The sequence below is a fragment of the Cylas formicarius genome, unplaced genomic scaffold, assembly GCF_029955315.1.
Source record: "Cylas formicarius isolate icCylForm1 unplaced genomic scaffold, icCylForm1.1 PGA_scaffold_6__28_contigs__length_40554024, whole genome shotgun sequence".
In the NCBI taxonomy this organism is placed as follows: Eukaryota; Metazoa; Arthropoda; class Insecta; order Coleoptera; family Brentidae; genus Cylas; species Cylas formicarius.
The window spans coordinates 7,901,651-7,918,679 of NW_026844347.1; the positions used below are offsets into that span (position 1 = coordinate 7,901,651).

General features: G+C 34.3%; 1 protein-coding gene across 1 annotated transcript in view; it reads left to right on the forward strand.

The window, feature by feature from the left end:
* Positions 1-17,029, forward strand: part of LOC132704210 (uncharacterized) — a 74,355-nt gene that overhangs the window by 21,862 nt on the left and 35,464 nt on the right. The window contains exon 2 of the mRNA XM_060674100.1: positions 5,967-6,175. Within this exon, the coding sequence (XP_060530083.1) occupies positions 5,967-6,175 (209 nt within the window). The remainder of the gene's footprint in view (positions 1-5,966; positions 6,176-17,029) is intronic.

The window sequence follows — 17,029 nt, forward strand, 5'->3', positions numbered from 1 at the left end:
TTTTTGGATTTCTAGAATTAATCCAAGAAAATGTTATGTCTTTTCTAGATCTAGATATCTAGATGAAAATCTGAACCATTAAGGTGGCCGACCAGATCATTTGACCTGACACCATTATACTTATTTTACGGGGTCCAGATTACCGAAAAGTTGTAAAAAATGCCATCCTAAAATGAAGCTGACCTTAGAAATAAAATTAATGGGGGCATAAAACTAATTACTCCAATGAAAATAGAAAATTGTTGTCGCGAATTCTAAGAACGTATTATTTTGTGTTTAAATGCATTTTGAGAATCCAATATCCGGTGGATTTGTTTTATATTATTAGTATTTATTGTTCGCTAGTATGAAGTGTGTGTGTTAATTTATTAATATCTGAATTTAATGTGTTTATTTTATTAAAATAGTTAAATACCTAAGTAGGTATTTTTTGTAGTTTATTATTTGTTACTCTTAATGATTATTTCGTTGATTTTTTATTCCAAAACAATCAATTTTTGCGGTAGCATTTTAAATATGAATTTTTCAATCAGTGCCCCATGGTTCGAATTTAGTTTGACATTTAGATTTACATCCCAAATATCTCATAAAGTTATTAAAGATACATGAATATGCTTTATTATAAAAAATATTCTAAAGTCTACACAGCATAACAAAAATCAGAGTTTTAGAGCTATTGGAAAACTTGTGGCAAAAGTACTACGCAGTCAAATTTTCAGTTTAATTCCGGTAAAAGCTTTTTTTTGCACTTTTATCAAATGGTTTTCTATAAAACATAATCTATTTCTCAATTTTTGTTTAAAATATGTTTTTTTCTAATTTCAATTGAAGCTTGAACCTTCCAGGATACGGCCTGAAAAATTCTTACTTTCCCTTTCCAATAGTTGAAAATAGAAGAGATCTGGCATTGAGAAACGCAAAAGGAAAACCCAATCTATGATACATATCTATAATGAAGGTCGATGATATATTCGAAATTTGAAATGGCAAAACTGTAATATTTTCTGTTCCACATCAGCAATCTACGAGCTTTCGTTAAGTTTACTATGGAGATACTGGAAAATGGTCGGTTCACCTCCCTGGATGTTTTAGTGGAAACAACTTAATACACTTTTCGCTGAAAATTTTGAATTAAGATTGTAGTACTTTGATCTACTTTCTTTTTTCTCTCGGAATTGTTGGCCATGTTAACACATCTATAATATCAACACCTCTAACACGATCTTCTCTCGTTTTTCATCACCCTGTACATTTCCTGAAAACGTAAAATTAGCATTTGGTGCCGTAAAATCCTCGGCGAAATACTGCTATGGAATTAAAAAACGCGGTCAAATAGTCACACTTAGAACATTACTTCTAGCGCCTCGCTTTGAATGAAATGAAGGTCTGAGTTTAATTTATCCACTTAATGGCTCTAAATGCTTTGGCCATATTAAATGAAAATATTCAAGGAAACTGCGAATTGCAATTTTATGCAAATTGTTAATGCACCATATATTTACTTTATATATTACTTTATATTTCTTTGTTATTAAAATCTCCATTTACATTTTATTATTAAGGTCGTACCATAAAACAATATGAGTGAACAACAATCAGCAGTCGATGATAAATAATTTCAATACTTTATCAATGAAGATTGAAAATAATCTTGCTGTTGTTTGAGGTTTTTTGTGCTAGTGAATTAATCGAAAGTCAAATCACGGTCCAAAATTAATAAACCGGATTTCACACTACCATAAGATTTCGCAGATTTCACGTATTCTTTATATTTTTCGATAATGTTGAAAATTTGGGTATCTTCTTCTTTAAGTGCCGTCTTCGTTGCGAAGGTTGGCAATCATCAGTGCTATTCGTATTCGTGACACAGCAGACCGAAATAGTTGGTTTGTGGTGCACCCGAACCAGTCCCGTAAGTTTCTCATCCATGAGTGACGCCTTCTTCCTACACTTCTCTTTCCTTGAATTTTTCCTTGTAATATCAGTTGGAGTAGTTGGTGCTTTTCTCCTCTCATGACGTGTCCAAGGTACTGAAGTTTACGCTTTTTTTACCGTAATGATAATTTCTTTTTCCTTTTTTATTCTTTTCAGGATTTCCATGTTGGTCACTTTATCGGTCTTAAGTATTCTACGGTACAACCACATTTCGAACGCCTCCAGTTTCCTTATGTCCAGTTTCTTCAGAGTCCAAGCCTCTACACCATAGTACAGTACCGACAAAACATAGCATCGCACCATTCTGATTTTTAAATCCAGGCTGAGATCGCTGCCACAGAGCAATCTTTTCATTTTTCACAAATGTTGTTCTCGCCTGTCCTATTCTAACTTTGATTTCTTCAGAGCAGTCGTTATTTTTATTTACAATTGTACCTAAGTATTTATAACTGTCAACTTTTTCTATGGAGTGGTTATTTATATGAATTTGTGAATTGTTTTGTGCTGTTTTTGATATTATCATAAATTTTGTCTTTTTTACGTTTAGTGATAGTCCGAACTCTTCACTCGATGTATTAACTTTGTCTACTGCAATCTGTAATTCGTTTAGGTTGGTAGCTATCAGGATCGTATCATCCGCATATCTTATATTGTTGATAGGCACTCCGTTAATTTTTAGTCCTTTCGTTTCATCGTCCAATGCTCGTTTCATTATTTCCTCTGAGTAAAGGTTAAATAACATCGGTGATAACACGCACCCCTGCTTAATGCCTCGACGGATTTCTATTTCTTCGGTGTTATTCCCTTCTTATTTTTACCACTGCTTTTTGATTAAAATAAAGATTCGTAATAATTTTTATACCTTTGGTGTCTAAGTTCTTCTCTTTCAGAAGCTGGATAAGTTGTTCGTGTCGGACCCTATCGAAGGCTTTGTTGTAATCAATGAAACATATATAAAGATCCTGATTCATATCCATACTTCGTTGGGCGAGAACGTTCAAGGCAAATATTGCTTCTCTTGTGCCTAAGCCACCTCGGAAACCGAATTGAGTCTCGCTGATATCTTGTTCTAATGTTTTGTATATCCTGTGATGTATCACTTTCAGAAATATTTTTAGCATATGACTCATTAGACTGATTGTTCGAAAGTCTGTGCATTGCCTTGCATTATGTTTTTTTGGGATAGTGACGAACGCTGATAGCAACCATTCCCTGGGTATAATACCTGTTTTGTATATGGTGTTGAACAGATCTGTTAGACTGTGTATGTTTTCCTCTTCTATCAATTTGAGAATTTCAGAGGGTAACTCATCAGGCCCTGCAGCTTTTCCATCTTTTGTGATTTTTATAACATGGATGACCTCTTCTTTAGTTATTTCCGGTCCACTGTTTTCTTGTTCTTGTTCTTGTTTGGGTATGAATTCTTTTAATTAAAAAACTATTGAAGTAAATAAACTTATGAAAACCTCTTTTTATAAATTTCATAGAATTTTAAAACAATCATAAAATTGGTCGCGTTAGAAGAAGAATTGATTTTTTGTTGTGGAGTGCGCAAAATCCTTAGAAACATTAAAGGTAATACTTTGCTTTTTTTTTTAAATAAAAATTTAGTGAAATGACACCTAAATGGGCTAGTGAAAACCGTACCTCAATATCTTATTCCTAACTTAAAATATATATGAAAGAAAATTTAGCTATAAAATTTCAAATTACATCAGCATTCGAGATTCTATAACAAAATTTCATAATTTCCTTGAATGCCCTGTGTTTGTGCTGTATTTGTGGCAACTTATTACTTGTTTTACCACCAAATAAGTCCTTTCGTCCCATATTTCATTTCGTTGGCAACAACAGATACGACAATGTCGGCGTAATAAATAACAATGAGTTTTTGTGGAGGTACACGAGGCAGTCTGCTTGATAAATGTTAAATTTCCGTTGCAAACGGCTGCAAACTGTTTTTTCACGAGATCGCGATCGTTACTTGGGGGAGGGGGTATTTACGAAATAGTAAAAAATCTATGCTTAATAAATCATAAAATATTTGCAAGAAATTTTGAAAATGGCTTTTTGGCTTGCAAACATTTTAAGTCTTCTCGGTCATTGCCTGTACACCAGAAAACCTTATATTAAATTTTATGCACGTTCTCGATTTTATTTGGCTATATGGTAATAATTAAACAAATTAGTCAAAATTTTATTTGAGTAGTTCTAGGATACACAATATAAATATAATAAAAATCCAATAACTGACAAATTTTCTAAACTCCCCATTGAATTAATTGGCTACCTAAGGCAAATTTTAATACCACATTATATTTAATATTTGAAGATTTCTTAATTAAATAAAGAATTAAAATTTTACAAATTAAAGAGTTGAGCCATGGTTTCATACTCAATCCCCACGAACTTAAACAGTTCAATATTATAGCAGATTATGATATACCATTTTAAAAATACTCAATACTCAAGTAGTCCCCCAGACAGACTTGCATAAACATCCATTACCATTGTTATTGCTCACTCAATAGAAAATTTTTCAATTTATATTTATTTTCAAAATTTTACAATTTTATGGAAGTGTGTACATGGCAATAGACTGAAACGTAAAGCATGCCAAAAATATAGCAGTCTTATATTGCGGAAGGTATCATACTGATCGCTAAACCTAATTAACCTTGAATGAACACCTAAAGTTTTTCTTAAGGCATGGAGGTACCGACGGATCTGAAATAATTTTATGAGTAAATGCCACTGAGTGGTACAACATCCTAGTCTTCGTGAATAAACGTTTGTCCTCTTTTATTTTATGTATTGTCGATTGAAATTTTCTAATACCGATAACGCGATAAACGATAACAGGACTGTATTTTTTGAATTCTCTTTTTAAATATTTGTGTCAAGGTAGATTTCAAAAGTTTCACTAGTTAAAATCTAAATATTTAAAATATTCTCTAAAACATAGATATCTAATATAAAATAAAATATTCGATGTGAAAAAATGAAAATTTCAGTATTTTGTTTTCACCGGTATATTACTTGGCCACACAAAACTATTGCACGAGACCCTTGCAAACCATGGCTAAAATTTCAACTCGATTCCGATTCAAATTGGACTGTACTAAATATTTCATTTTGACTATGTATTGAGCAAAAAATAGGAACAATAATTATTTTCTGCAAAAAATAACTAGAAATTCATGGAAAAATCAACATTCCAATAATAAACTGGGTGGGTATTTAAAATATCAAACTTGATGCTAATTTTTAGAAAACTAGCACATTAGCATTTGGTATAAAAATACTCCAAGAAACGTAGTACTCGAACTATACTTATTTGTTTTATTTTCTGCGTTAATTTAAACGGCATCAAATCATCAATTTCATTAGAGAGACTCCAGTTAATTATATATTACGGTTACCCAGGGCAGAAAGTTTGCCTACATTAGAAGCTTCAAGGGTGACAATGGAGTCGTCGAGAATAATATTTCCAAACTTCGAGAGATCATTTGGCATATAATGTCAAACAAAGGTGCTAAAGCCTGTCGATGGGTGTTAAAAATTTACAATTTGCAATATTATACATAAAAGAAATATAATTTATAACTTATCAACAAAGGTCGCATGCTTCCTCTTTGCATCCTTCCATGATAACAATGTTATGAAGAGCTCTTAACAAGTTCTCTGAGGTCATTTCCATAACGACTTAGTCAAACAGCATTGTTTTTTGCATTGCATTGCATTTTTTGTCTTAGCAACACACATTTTTACTTAAATTTGCAGTGATGATATAGTGATAAGGGCAGCACGGCATTACTTTGTATTCGGGCTGTACCTACATTAAGGATATTTTATGCTCAGTTAACAAATAAGTAGCCAACCGAACTAACAAATGAGCAACCTTTGTGTATAAAGTGTAAAATACAAAGCAGTATTTTTGACATAGAACTCATGAGAAATTCCTACACAATTGCTCCACACTCTGTGTTTTCCCATGACACACGGATTCTAATTCAATGTTTTCTCAACAGGTAAACGTTTTAAGATGGAAACACATGAGAATAAGTTTAATAAGTTGAAGTGGATTTTGACCAAATCCAGCTCATGGAATAATTCCGTCGTAACTGAACTTCCTATTGATTTTCAAGTGCCCAGTACGGAACTAGAAAACAACGTCAACGAAAACCCCGTTCTGCCAAAGTCGACGAATGGTTCGTCGAATGTCGCGAGCTTACAAAAGGTGAGTAACTGACGTTGAATTTTGAAATTTGAAGTGAAGTGAAACCTGGGAATGAATAGTTGATTTAAAACATCGGTCAATGAGAATATGTAAGAAGTTAATTTTGATAGTCCAGAAGTTGAATTATATCTCCAACTCCATAATTTGATACGATTTTTTATTACAAGAACCAAATATCCCAAAATTGGGCTAATATTAATTTATATTTGGAGTAACAAATGACACCTAGGACCTGCTTTGTCGAATAGCTTCTATTCAACAATTTAAGGATCTACCATTTTATAAAATCCTACTCTTGAGAGTCGTCTTTCATTTGCAAGTAACATGCCATTCTTTTTCCAGCAATTACTTGATGACGTGTCCGCACTGTATTTTAAATGTTGATTAGTGGAAGTCTGGCGCAAAGGAAGGAACAAAAAAGTAAACTGTTGAGATGCATAGTTAAGGTTATACTGAATGAATCTACTTTTGCTAGTCAGTATCAAGATCATGTTTCAGAGAAGAAATAAAAAAGTCATATTTTAAGAATATTAAAAAATGATTCTCTTTTCTCTTTTATTTGTTACAATAATAAGCGAATCTGAAAAAAATGAGTGACTTTCCAAAAATCATAATTATTGAATTTGCAAGTAAACTTTTACCTAATGTAAGATTATGTTTTGTAGTTAAAAAGGTAGTGGGAAAACGACGTCTTACAATACTTACCCATTTCTATGGAGACGTGGAAGTAATAACAGCTAAAAAAAAATTAAAATCAAAGAATTTCAATGTACCCTTATACAGTTCATCTAAGCCTAGGTCACTTTTTTCTTTTTATTTTTATGCGCTGCTAAGTTAAACCAAAGATCACCCATAGGAGAGCAAACACAGTAATAGCAAGTGTTTAGAGAATAGATTACAGAAAAGTAAGAGGGGATGGAATGAGTAGACAAACTTAGTAATATGGTTATGCGACTGTGGAGGTTGAAATATTGAGAGGAGAAGGCATAAAGCTGATTTAGACGTAAATTATTAACATCTGGAGCTACCTTTCAACCGTAATGGAGCAAATGCGACGGCCAAAACATCTGGTGAAACTGGTTCGCAACCTCTATCAGAAAAACGGCACGAGAGTCAGAATCGACGGGATTTGCTCGAAAACCTTCAGAACGACCGCAGGAGTTAGACTGGCAGGTCGGATTATCTGTCGGCTGATCACAGCGTCAATCATATCACCAATAACAAATTATCTGGCTTAAAAAAATATAAATCGAAAACGGAAATAATGATTGTTGATAGACAAGACAATTCTCCACAAACATCAGAAATTGGAGGCTATTCATAAACAATAATTACCATTACTGGGAAATGTGAAGGCGACACACGCCGTCGTCTGAACATGGCAAGATCAGCGACTACCAAGCTAACCTAACGAAACTCCGTCTAGTTGATGTTCTAATCTTCCCCATTACAACTTACGCAGCGGAAACATTGACTCTAAACAAAACAAATAAAAACCGAATAAAGGCTTTCGAAATATGAGTTTATAGACGACTTTTACGAGTCTGGTGGTCAGAGCATCTAACCAACATATCCGTGTTACAAGAAATTTGTCCGAGTATAAATAGTACTTGGGGAATATAGCTAGAAGATCAGGAACAATAAAACAACTAATCATAGAAGGAATTGTAGAAGGCAAACGCCCAAGAGGCAGATCTCGAACTGCATGATGATGAAAGGATAGCACAAGATAGGTATGGAATCAACTGTTGAATCAAACATAAATGGTGTCACTATATCGTTTGGAAAGAGAAGGAGGATTTACAAATATTCTGGATTGCACCTGAGCCGGTTATTGATGAATGAAACTTTCTGACGTTTCGCCAATCATCCTGACGGCTTCAGAGTTTAACTGAAACTGCTTTGCATTCCACTCTGTACCTGCTTACATAGTATTTGTGGCAGACGGTGCTAAAGAAAGGACATGAATATTGTGTCGGATGACTGCAATGATTCTATGAAAAACTATCAGGAACCGCTATGGATTGTCCATTTCACCAGTCAATGGAAATAAATTTATGAAAGGTTTATTATTTTTATTATTTTTTATTGTTTGGCCTCATTTGGCTTCATGGTCGCAAATTTTCTTAACTATTAAAACTCTACATAATAATATACGTTTTTCCGTTGCGTTAGAAACTAATAATAATCTCCCATTCTCAGATATTTGTATTAAAAGGAAATCACACACAAGTCGATACCTAAATGTTATCATCCCAGAAGCCATCGATTATCACTCTCTCGTTTACAAAGCCATAAAATGTCTCAACCCGAATCACTGGATCCAGAATTAAAACACCGTACATTTACTCTTATCTCAAATAATTTGCGAGATATTAGGCGTTCTTAACAAATATAATGTGAAAACCAAATTTGCGTCTTTTCCAAAAATCTTCTCCATATTTGATTTATCAAAGGCAAAACTCCGTTTGAAGCTCCACGATTTTATAGGGTTTCCATGCCTATGCAGCTATGGAGAATACAGGACCAAAATTATCAACTGCGCTAAAAAAAAGACTACTACAAATAATATATATGTTCCAAAGTAAGTAATACAGATATGTTAATTTCCGACTCATCTGTACAACATACTGCGGTTTGCTTGTAGCAATTATGTAAAAAGCTTATGAAAATTATTTCACATTAAAGCTAAGGCTCTATTCATCACAGAAGTCGCAATTTAGCCGAGATTAATCAAAATTTCAGGGCTCGGGCATGTTCTATCCGAAGTAAAATTATGATATATGGTGCACAGGATACTAAATATCCATTTGTCTACACCTCATTGATGAAAAATTATGTATTCGAATCTCGTATAGACACTAATAATAATTCGGAATTGTAATAATCACCAAAAGGAGACACGGCTTATCTGTGTCATTAAAAAAGAAATATAACTTTACAACTACAAGTAGCAACGAGTCTATAAGTGTTTACGTAACGAGTTGGAAAAGACCTTATTTTGCGGATGGCGTGAATGCTTCAAATTTAATTTGGGCATGGGGTTTTAAAAATAAATTTGTTTAAAATAATCAACGGTGTCAATTAAATTATTCAAATCCAAATATTATAAAATATTACATCAAGCAGCTATCTGGCAATAAATACTAATTTCTTTTCGCGGAGTAAAACTAGAGGTTGCTTACCACCGATATGAAAAGAAAATGGGCGGCGAGCTCGGAAGAGCTTTAAAGTGGACTGTAGGCTTTAAGAATTTAGAAATAATACCGATCGCCAAACGGGCCGCTAAAGAAGTTTGAGGTCTCACCTTAAGCGCATGCCTCCGTCTCCTCAGCAGGCCTGCTTCCTCTTTGGTGTAAGTTCTGCTACTCAGTTCGCAGAACTGACCGGGTGTTACGACACGGACAACATAAACGCACAACGAGAATCTTAAGAATTAAAGTTCCCTTCGCGGAAAACGAGCAACAGATCTCGCTGCTGCCGCACACGGAATGAAAATTCACTCCCGATCGGCTTGACGCAAAAAAAAACTTTAACGGCCATACCGCGGTAAAAAATGTTCCAGCAACTTAAATTTTTATTTGAGTACGCACAAAATTATTTGTACCAAAAACCCGACTAAACCTAAGAAAACTTTCTCTCTTTGCAAATTACCAAAAAATAAAGTAATTAAAAAAAATTATATATATACAAGGACAGACGTGTAATCTGTCCAAATACATTGTAGTTAATTTATTCAATGTTAACAAAAAATTTCTAAGTTGTTTTTAATGAAAGTGTAACAATAATAATAAAGGAGGAAGACGGCGGCATGGTGAAGTTTTGAAACAGCATAGGGTCACATCCAGAACATCGCAATGGCCAAAACTCCAGCATAACATAAAAGGAATTAAGAGTGAGCCATATGTCACAGATGGAAAAGACGGAAATTACTGTTAAACTTCTGAAGGCAATTACTCAGCCGGGATACTGTCAAGCGGTCGGGGTAGACGAGATAAGCTTTTTGGTGGAAAAATGATGATAGCGCTGATTTATCTGCTATGCTTTCGGTCCGACATCTGGTGCATGGGGATATGATGGTCAAAAAGGAACGGCATATAACGCAACTGCAGGGAGCACATCTAAAAAGAAAACTTACATGTTGAATAGTGCATTCTATTTAACCCTACCCCAGAATCCATCCTGCATATTTTGCCAGAGTGCTCTCATAGCATAACTGTATCTCTTGAAGTTACTGCTACAACATAATATGTTGATTTCTAATATTCGTTGGTAAATAAATTAAAATCATACCGAAGAGACAAAACCCAAATTACGGACTGACAAACTACCTACAAGCCGTGACCAAAAAATAGTAGTTTGGAAGGCGCCAATAAAATTTATGTTTTTATTGATTGTTGATATGTTTGGGTGAAAGCAAATAAAGCAATTGGGGAAAAATGGCTGGCAGAAGTTGGGTTTGGTTTGAAAGAGTTTAGGTAGGGAAATTCGTTCTGGTGTCAATTGTAAATGGAAGAATAACTCTGTGAGATGAAATATTAATGAATTTCTGTGTTTGAAATGAAAGTTATTCTCGCTAATTTTATGAATAATAATAATTTATTCAAATAAAAACTACAATATGATTCTATCATCGTGCGCTTATGTTGGCCTGAAAGAGTTCTTAGATAGGTAGTATTCAAGAAAATATATGTAAAGAAAGAAATATTCTAAAAAAAAATTAATCCGTATTACAAGTGCTAACCCTACTTTATTTGAGAGAGGAGGAATATGATCTCCTAAGAAGGTATTGTAAAATAAATTAATAAAGTTAAATGACATTTTATTTTTATTTTAAATATTAACAGTAATAATAATAATATACATACCCCTATTAAATTTAAATCTGAACTTGGGATAAATAAAAAAATAAGATATCATAGTATCATTTGTGATAAAATTAATAACACTTAATTAAGCTTGAGTTGCGGAACTCAACAGCTATCTTAAGTGTTACTTATTTTACAAATAACTCAAACAAAATAAAATATATAATTCTAGCCTACAAAAACAAACTGACCAAAAGAAGAGAAGATGAACCAAAATAATGACTGTGGAACAATTTTCCCCTAACCCATTAGGCAACTTATAGCCGAAACCCTTAAATGTTATAACATTTTTCATTTTCATGTTGTATAATTTGTTTTCAACATATAGAAATGTTCGCTACCCTATCATTTTCTTTGCAAATGGTTGTGTTAAGTTTTCTTTCATTATTTCTCTAGCAATAATGAGTTTATCCGAATATGAATCATAGTTACTTTATAGTATAGTTGTCGAACATTTAATTCCCTGCAATACTTAAACAGCTGATCTGAGGTATACTGTCGGTCAAGCTGAATAATCCCTAATAGTTTGAGATTACTTTTATATGCACCGCCCCAGCCCATAATGACGTATAGTGACTGGAACAACGCAAAATATAAGGAAAGATTTTCTTTTATTGAAAGAATTTGTCTCGTTTGCTTAAAAATATATACTATGAATATCCCATTTCAGGTGGCTGTCCAATAGTATGCCAAGATATTTGGCACTGTTTCTTATTTCTATTTGCTACAATTCAGACCTCTGTCAGGTAAATCTCAGTATTGTTACTTGGTAATGATAAGGCGTTATTAGAAAAGGGTACGTACACAGTTTTTTACAAATTTATAGTAAGTAAGTGTTCGTCAAACCAGTTGGTTATTGCGCAAAGATCTGCCTCACCATTATTCCAAGTGTCGGCTTCCATCATTATCATCCGCAAATAATATAAGTGTTCCACTAGATATTGAATAAAATGACACCTGATCTTAATTAATTAATTTGTTGTTTTCTGTTATGCAGGTAGCTCTTCAATAGATTTAGCCCCGATACCAATTGATTCTAATTTGTTTATTAATAACCTATAGCTCGGTTTCTACTGAGGAAACTTTGAGAAACATTCCTGTTGCCCTATGTTACTGTTCCTTGCGACATGTTTAACTTATTAGCAACACATGTAAACTTTTTGTTTTCACTTCGTCGACTAAACAATTTACGTTGTTTCTGGTAACTTGTGCAGCGCAACCTAGTGTTTCCACCTGATTGCCACATAGTGTAGAAATATGGATGCAGACGAAGGAATAGCTTTAGCAGCGGCAGCTTGTGTAGTATCGACCACAAGAAAACGGAAAAGAAAGCATACGTTTTGGGTTAAGCCAAGTTTTCAAGAATGAAAGCAATATGGTGGCGGGCAGCTATTCAATGTTCTTAAAAAAGACGACTTTCCCTGTACATTTACGAACTTTGTTTTTGTCTGGAAGAAAGAGCAAACTGTCGTAAGCAACCCATTTTCTGCATTGTGCGTTTTTTTGCTTCGTTGTCTGTAAAACCGCGCCCCTCAAATTTTTCATTTTTTGTTTAAGTTCTGCTATGTCTGCTCCGGTTTTTCGTGCCAGTGTTGACCAAGCATCATGTTTTAATTAGTTTATATATACTTTATGTGCTTTGAATCCCATAAACACTGACATGGTCTATAATCTTCAATTAGTGGAACAATTAATTCATTCGTCCAGTTAAACAGCACATTGAAAAACTAGTTTACGTTTCACTGTTTTTGTTACAAATAGCGACGCAACGTTTGTTTCCACTGCGGAAATAATACGCTGCTGCGTGTTGCTCAATGTTGAAGAATTTCTTTTGAAGTTTACCACCCAGAATGGAAACCGGCAACAAAATTTTTTTGCTGCTAAAACAAAAAGAAACCTAAAGGAACTTTATGGAACATTTTTAGGAACACTCTCTCTAATATTTTACTTACTGTTTCTTCAATAATACAAGCGTTTCCTCAATCACTTAATATTTATTGAATTTTTCTTTTCTATAAATGGACTGTATCTCACATTGCGGCGACGTCGCGACCCATGCCGTGCACGTCTTCCCCGTAACGCTACAACATTGTTACTAGACTAGCAGAAACGTAGACCTTGCCGGTTTGGCGTACAACGCCCTGTTGTCACATTGACTGAAATGTCCGGCATGTTTAAGATACACAAAATTAAAAAGAAATTTACATAATTTTGAACTCAACACTTACATTTAATAGAATACTGATGGGACCAAAATCAACCGTCAGCATTCGATCACCTGCCTTGTATATGGGAATAACAATATCATTTTTAAAGTGTTGGAGACACTTATCTGTAAAATTTATCATATTTATTATACACGATAGCGGTTGGGTTATTTCTTTGGCAATCTTTTTTAGAATCTCAACATCAATACCACCTTCTCCAGGCGTAGTTTTATTCTTCAATTCGCTAATATTTTTTTCAATCTCACGAATATCCATTTCTTCAATATACATCGAGTCTCTGATGTTATTACGATTTTCTGAAAACTCAATGGTTGTCGTTCGGATTTTATTCGCTTACTTTTGCCCTATAGTAGAGAAATAGTCATTAAAAAAAATCGCTTAACATCCAAAATAATGAAAGCGTTTAATTTGGTAAATTTCTTTGTAATTGCAGATTAATAATAACGTTCGAAGTGTTGTTTTCCCAAAATCCAACTTCTTTTTTTTCATTTTTTATGTTAATGTGAAGATATTGAGATTCGATTTCACTGGGTCGTACGGTCCTTATTTGACTGTCTACTAACGTTGAAGATGACCCCGTTACAATTATTCTTTTACTAAATTAAACTTAAACTAAGAAATAGGCTTTTATGGAGATAAGGACATTTATTTAAGAAACTGGTCAAACAACATTCAACGCTGTCCTTGCACAGATAGAGCAAACAGCATTAGATTTGAATTTGTCTCGGGTTCAAAGCAGTACCCACTTTAACTATGGCCGATTTACCTAATACTGGGACATCCAGTACGTGTCATCAAGCGTTTTAACTCATGCTACAATGTAACTTACTTTTACGCCTGGATGTTACTTCTCGCACAAACAATTCTGAACACTTCTAGACCGACTTCCGGAAAATGAAATCCGGTCGGAGATGAATATCGAAAAATTTAGCGGTCGTAACGCCATAAATCTGACGGAATTGCGGAAATATTTTACCGACCCGAAACTATTTGAAATATCAGTGGAAGTGGAAACAAAATATTGGTCGTCGCGCGACCTCGAAACGTGCGCGATATAAGCGCGATGGGCAAACAGTCCCTCCTGATTTTTGGGTCAATCACGTCCTTTAAATAATCGAAAAAACAATGGGACCGATCTCGATATTTTATTCAAATAATTTTTTAATGCGTTTTGGGAAATTCATGTCTAATTTTTGCTTTACAAAATAATAATATTAATAGTCTATTGGACCAAAATGCAACTCAACGAGCGTTGGCGAAGACGCAGAGCGCGCCATCCGAAATCCTCGGTGAAAAGGTTTCACCTTAATAGAAACATAGACGGAAGAGATGTGTCTATTAAGGTGAAAAGGTTTCACCTTAATAGAAACATAGACGGAAGAGATGTCCTATACTTGGTGCTTCTAATTAGAAAACAAGTGGAAAACTTGAGAAATTATTTCTATAACCAATTTACAGAAAGTCAAGAAATACGCCACATTGTTAAAATTTACAGACAGGCAGTATAAGCCCTTAGAAAACATCGCGGTCATAAAAACTGCCATACTGGCGTGGCACTGCTTATTTGCATTCGATTACTCTATTTCCTGAAACCGAAGGTTTTATGTCTGCTATTTAAGGCAAGGTAATTCCCACCAGAATATACCAGCTAAGCTTCCTGGATTCTCGGCTTGCAAGATGTCCTATGTGTCATGCACTATTTGGTTGCAAGCTGCTCAGTAAGAAAATAATACGTCAAAAGCTCAAAGAGACATTTAGATCTCAATGATCGTTCCTTTGCCTACCTTGAATCCTTTCCATTCCATAATGTTCTGCAGCATCGCAAATCTCATCTTTTACGAGTGTTAATTATTTCATTGCGCTTGTGCGTTCTTTGTCGCAGTTCTAAGTTGGAAACCCAGTCAGAAAAATCAAAACATCCAAGTATTCTTATCCTTTATCCAAAATTTTATGTCTCTGTCGCTCTTGCTATCTCTGTGTGAACTTTGAGTTCATGAGACTGTTCCAATCTTTCATGTGGCCATGTGACTAAGTACTTGTATCTGCTTACTTCTTCTATTGTTGTAGTACTCATCTGTTTAGTTTCGTTTAAGTTCATGTTTAATCCATATAATTTAGTCTATGCAGAAGAGTTTGGAGTTCAAGCTTGTCTGTAATTATAATAGTGTCATCAACACAACGTAAACTGTTTAAAATCTGCCTGTTTATGGTGGCAGCCTCGTGGTGCTTTGCCTCGCTGGTATACGTTTGGGATACCGGATACTGATTCGGCAACTGAACATTTAAGAACGATTAAAGAGCTGTAATAGTCGACTTTTCTGTGCCGCTAGCAATAAATACTCAGAAGGGCTGAACGGGGACAGTACAGGCCGATGCACAAGTCTGCCATTTTGGATACATACTCAATCGTTAGCAAGTGATGGGTGATATCTCTTGTCAGCGATAAAGTGGGAATAAACGGTTCATCATGCCTATGTCGATGCGTATTGCATACCAGGAAGATATCGCGTGTCGAGCATAACGCATTCACACACCCGAGCATAAACAGACAACCTCGAATTAAAAATCTGCGAAAAATTTCTGTTGTCGTACTTCAAGTCATTCGAAATTAAGACGTAGACCGGCTGTAGCCAATCTCCACCCATCTTATTCCATCTAAATTTTACATTCTCTCTATGGGGTTTTCAACTCCCAAGAAGAAAGGATGCCCGAAGGAAGGACCGTGTGGATCTCAAGAAAGGTCCACAAAATAATCCCAGAAACAACAGACCAATTATCTGTTAAAATATTTTTTTTAAGCTTCTCGCATCAACCATAAATGAACGAATTTTGGAAGTAATTGGTAAAGTAATAGTAAAGCAAAATGACTCAATGACCAAGTAATTGATAATAATACATAAATGTGAGTGCAAATGAAATAACGTCGAAAATAATTATTAATCCATATAATTAACCAAAGTACTTAAAGTGGTTCTAGTGTCATTTGCTTGACAGTTTTTTAAAGTTTCTGATTGTGTTAGTATACTATTTACAAATCTTCTTTATTGCTCTTGGGGCAGTTGTTGATGGATTTAAGTTGCTTACGTTTCGCCAATCGTATTGTTGACTTCTTCAGAGCTTATCTGAAACTGGCTCGCATTCTACTCTATACCTGCTTATATATAATTAGACAGTGGCGGAGCTAAAGGAGATGCATGAACGTTGTCCCGGATGACTGATTCTTATATTGGTGAAAAGTTCTGAGTCGGGGTTAAGATTGTTTGGTTGCTTATAGATTTCTACAGATTCTCGGGTTGTTCGTGTTAATAGGGTATACAAAATTTGGTAGATGATTGTATATCCTGATGCATTTATAATAATGCCATTTCTCATTTATCCATTATCCATTATTTACAATTGTCTAAATCTGCCTCTGCAAATGTCCCTATTTGTATTTTCTATTAACTTAGCATTTATTGCATTTAACACTATATAATCAGGAATCAAGGCGAGTTTGTTAGTTTTTTTTTTTACCTAAACGACAAATTTATTTCGTTAAAAGCATTTTTGGTTAGTTTGTGTCGTCCGCAAAGTTTCAAATCAAGAAATTGTTAGATGGTTCAAATAAAAAATAAATAAAATGGGTGTCAGTATACTATCCGACGGTTACCCTACCCTCTATTCTAATTTTTTTGATTTCATAGCTTTCAAATTGGACAATGACATGCTGCATTCTTTTGGAAAGGTATGATTTTATTTAATTGAATGCTATATCTCTT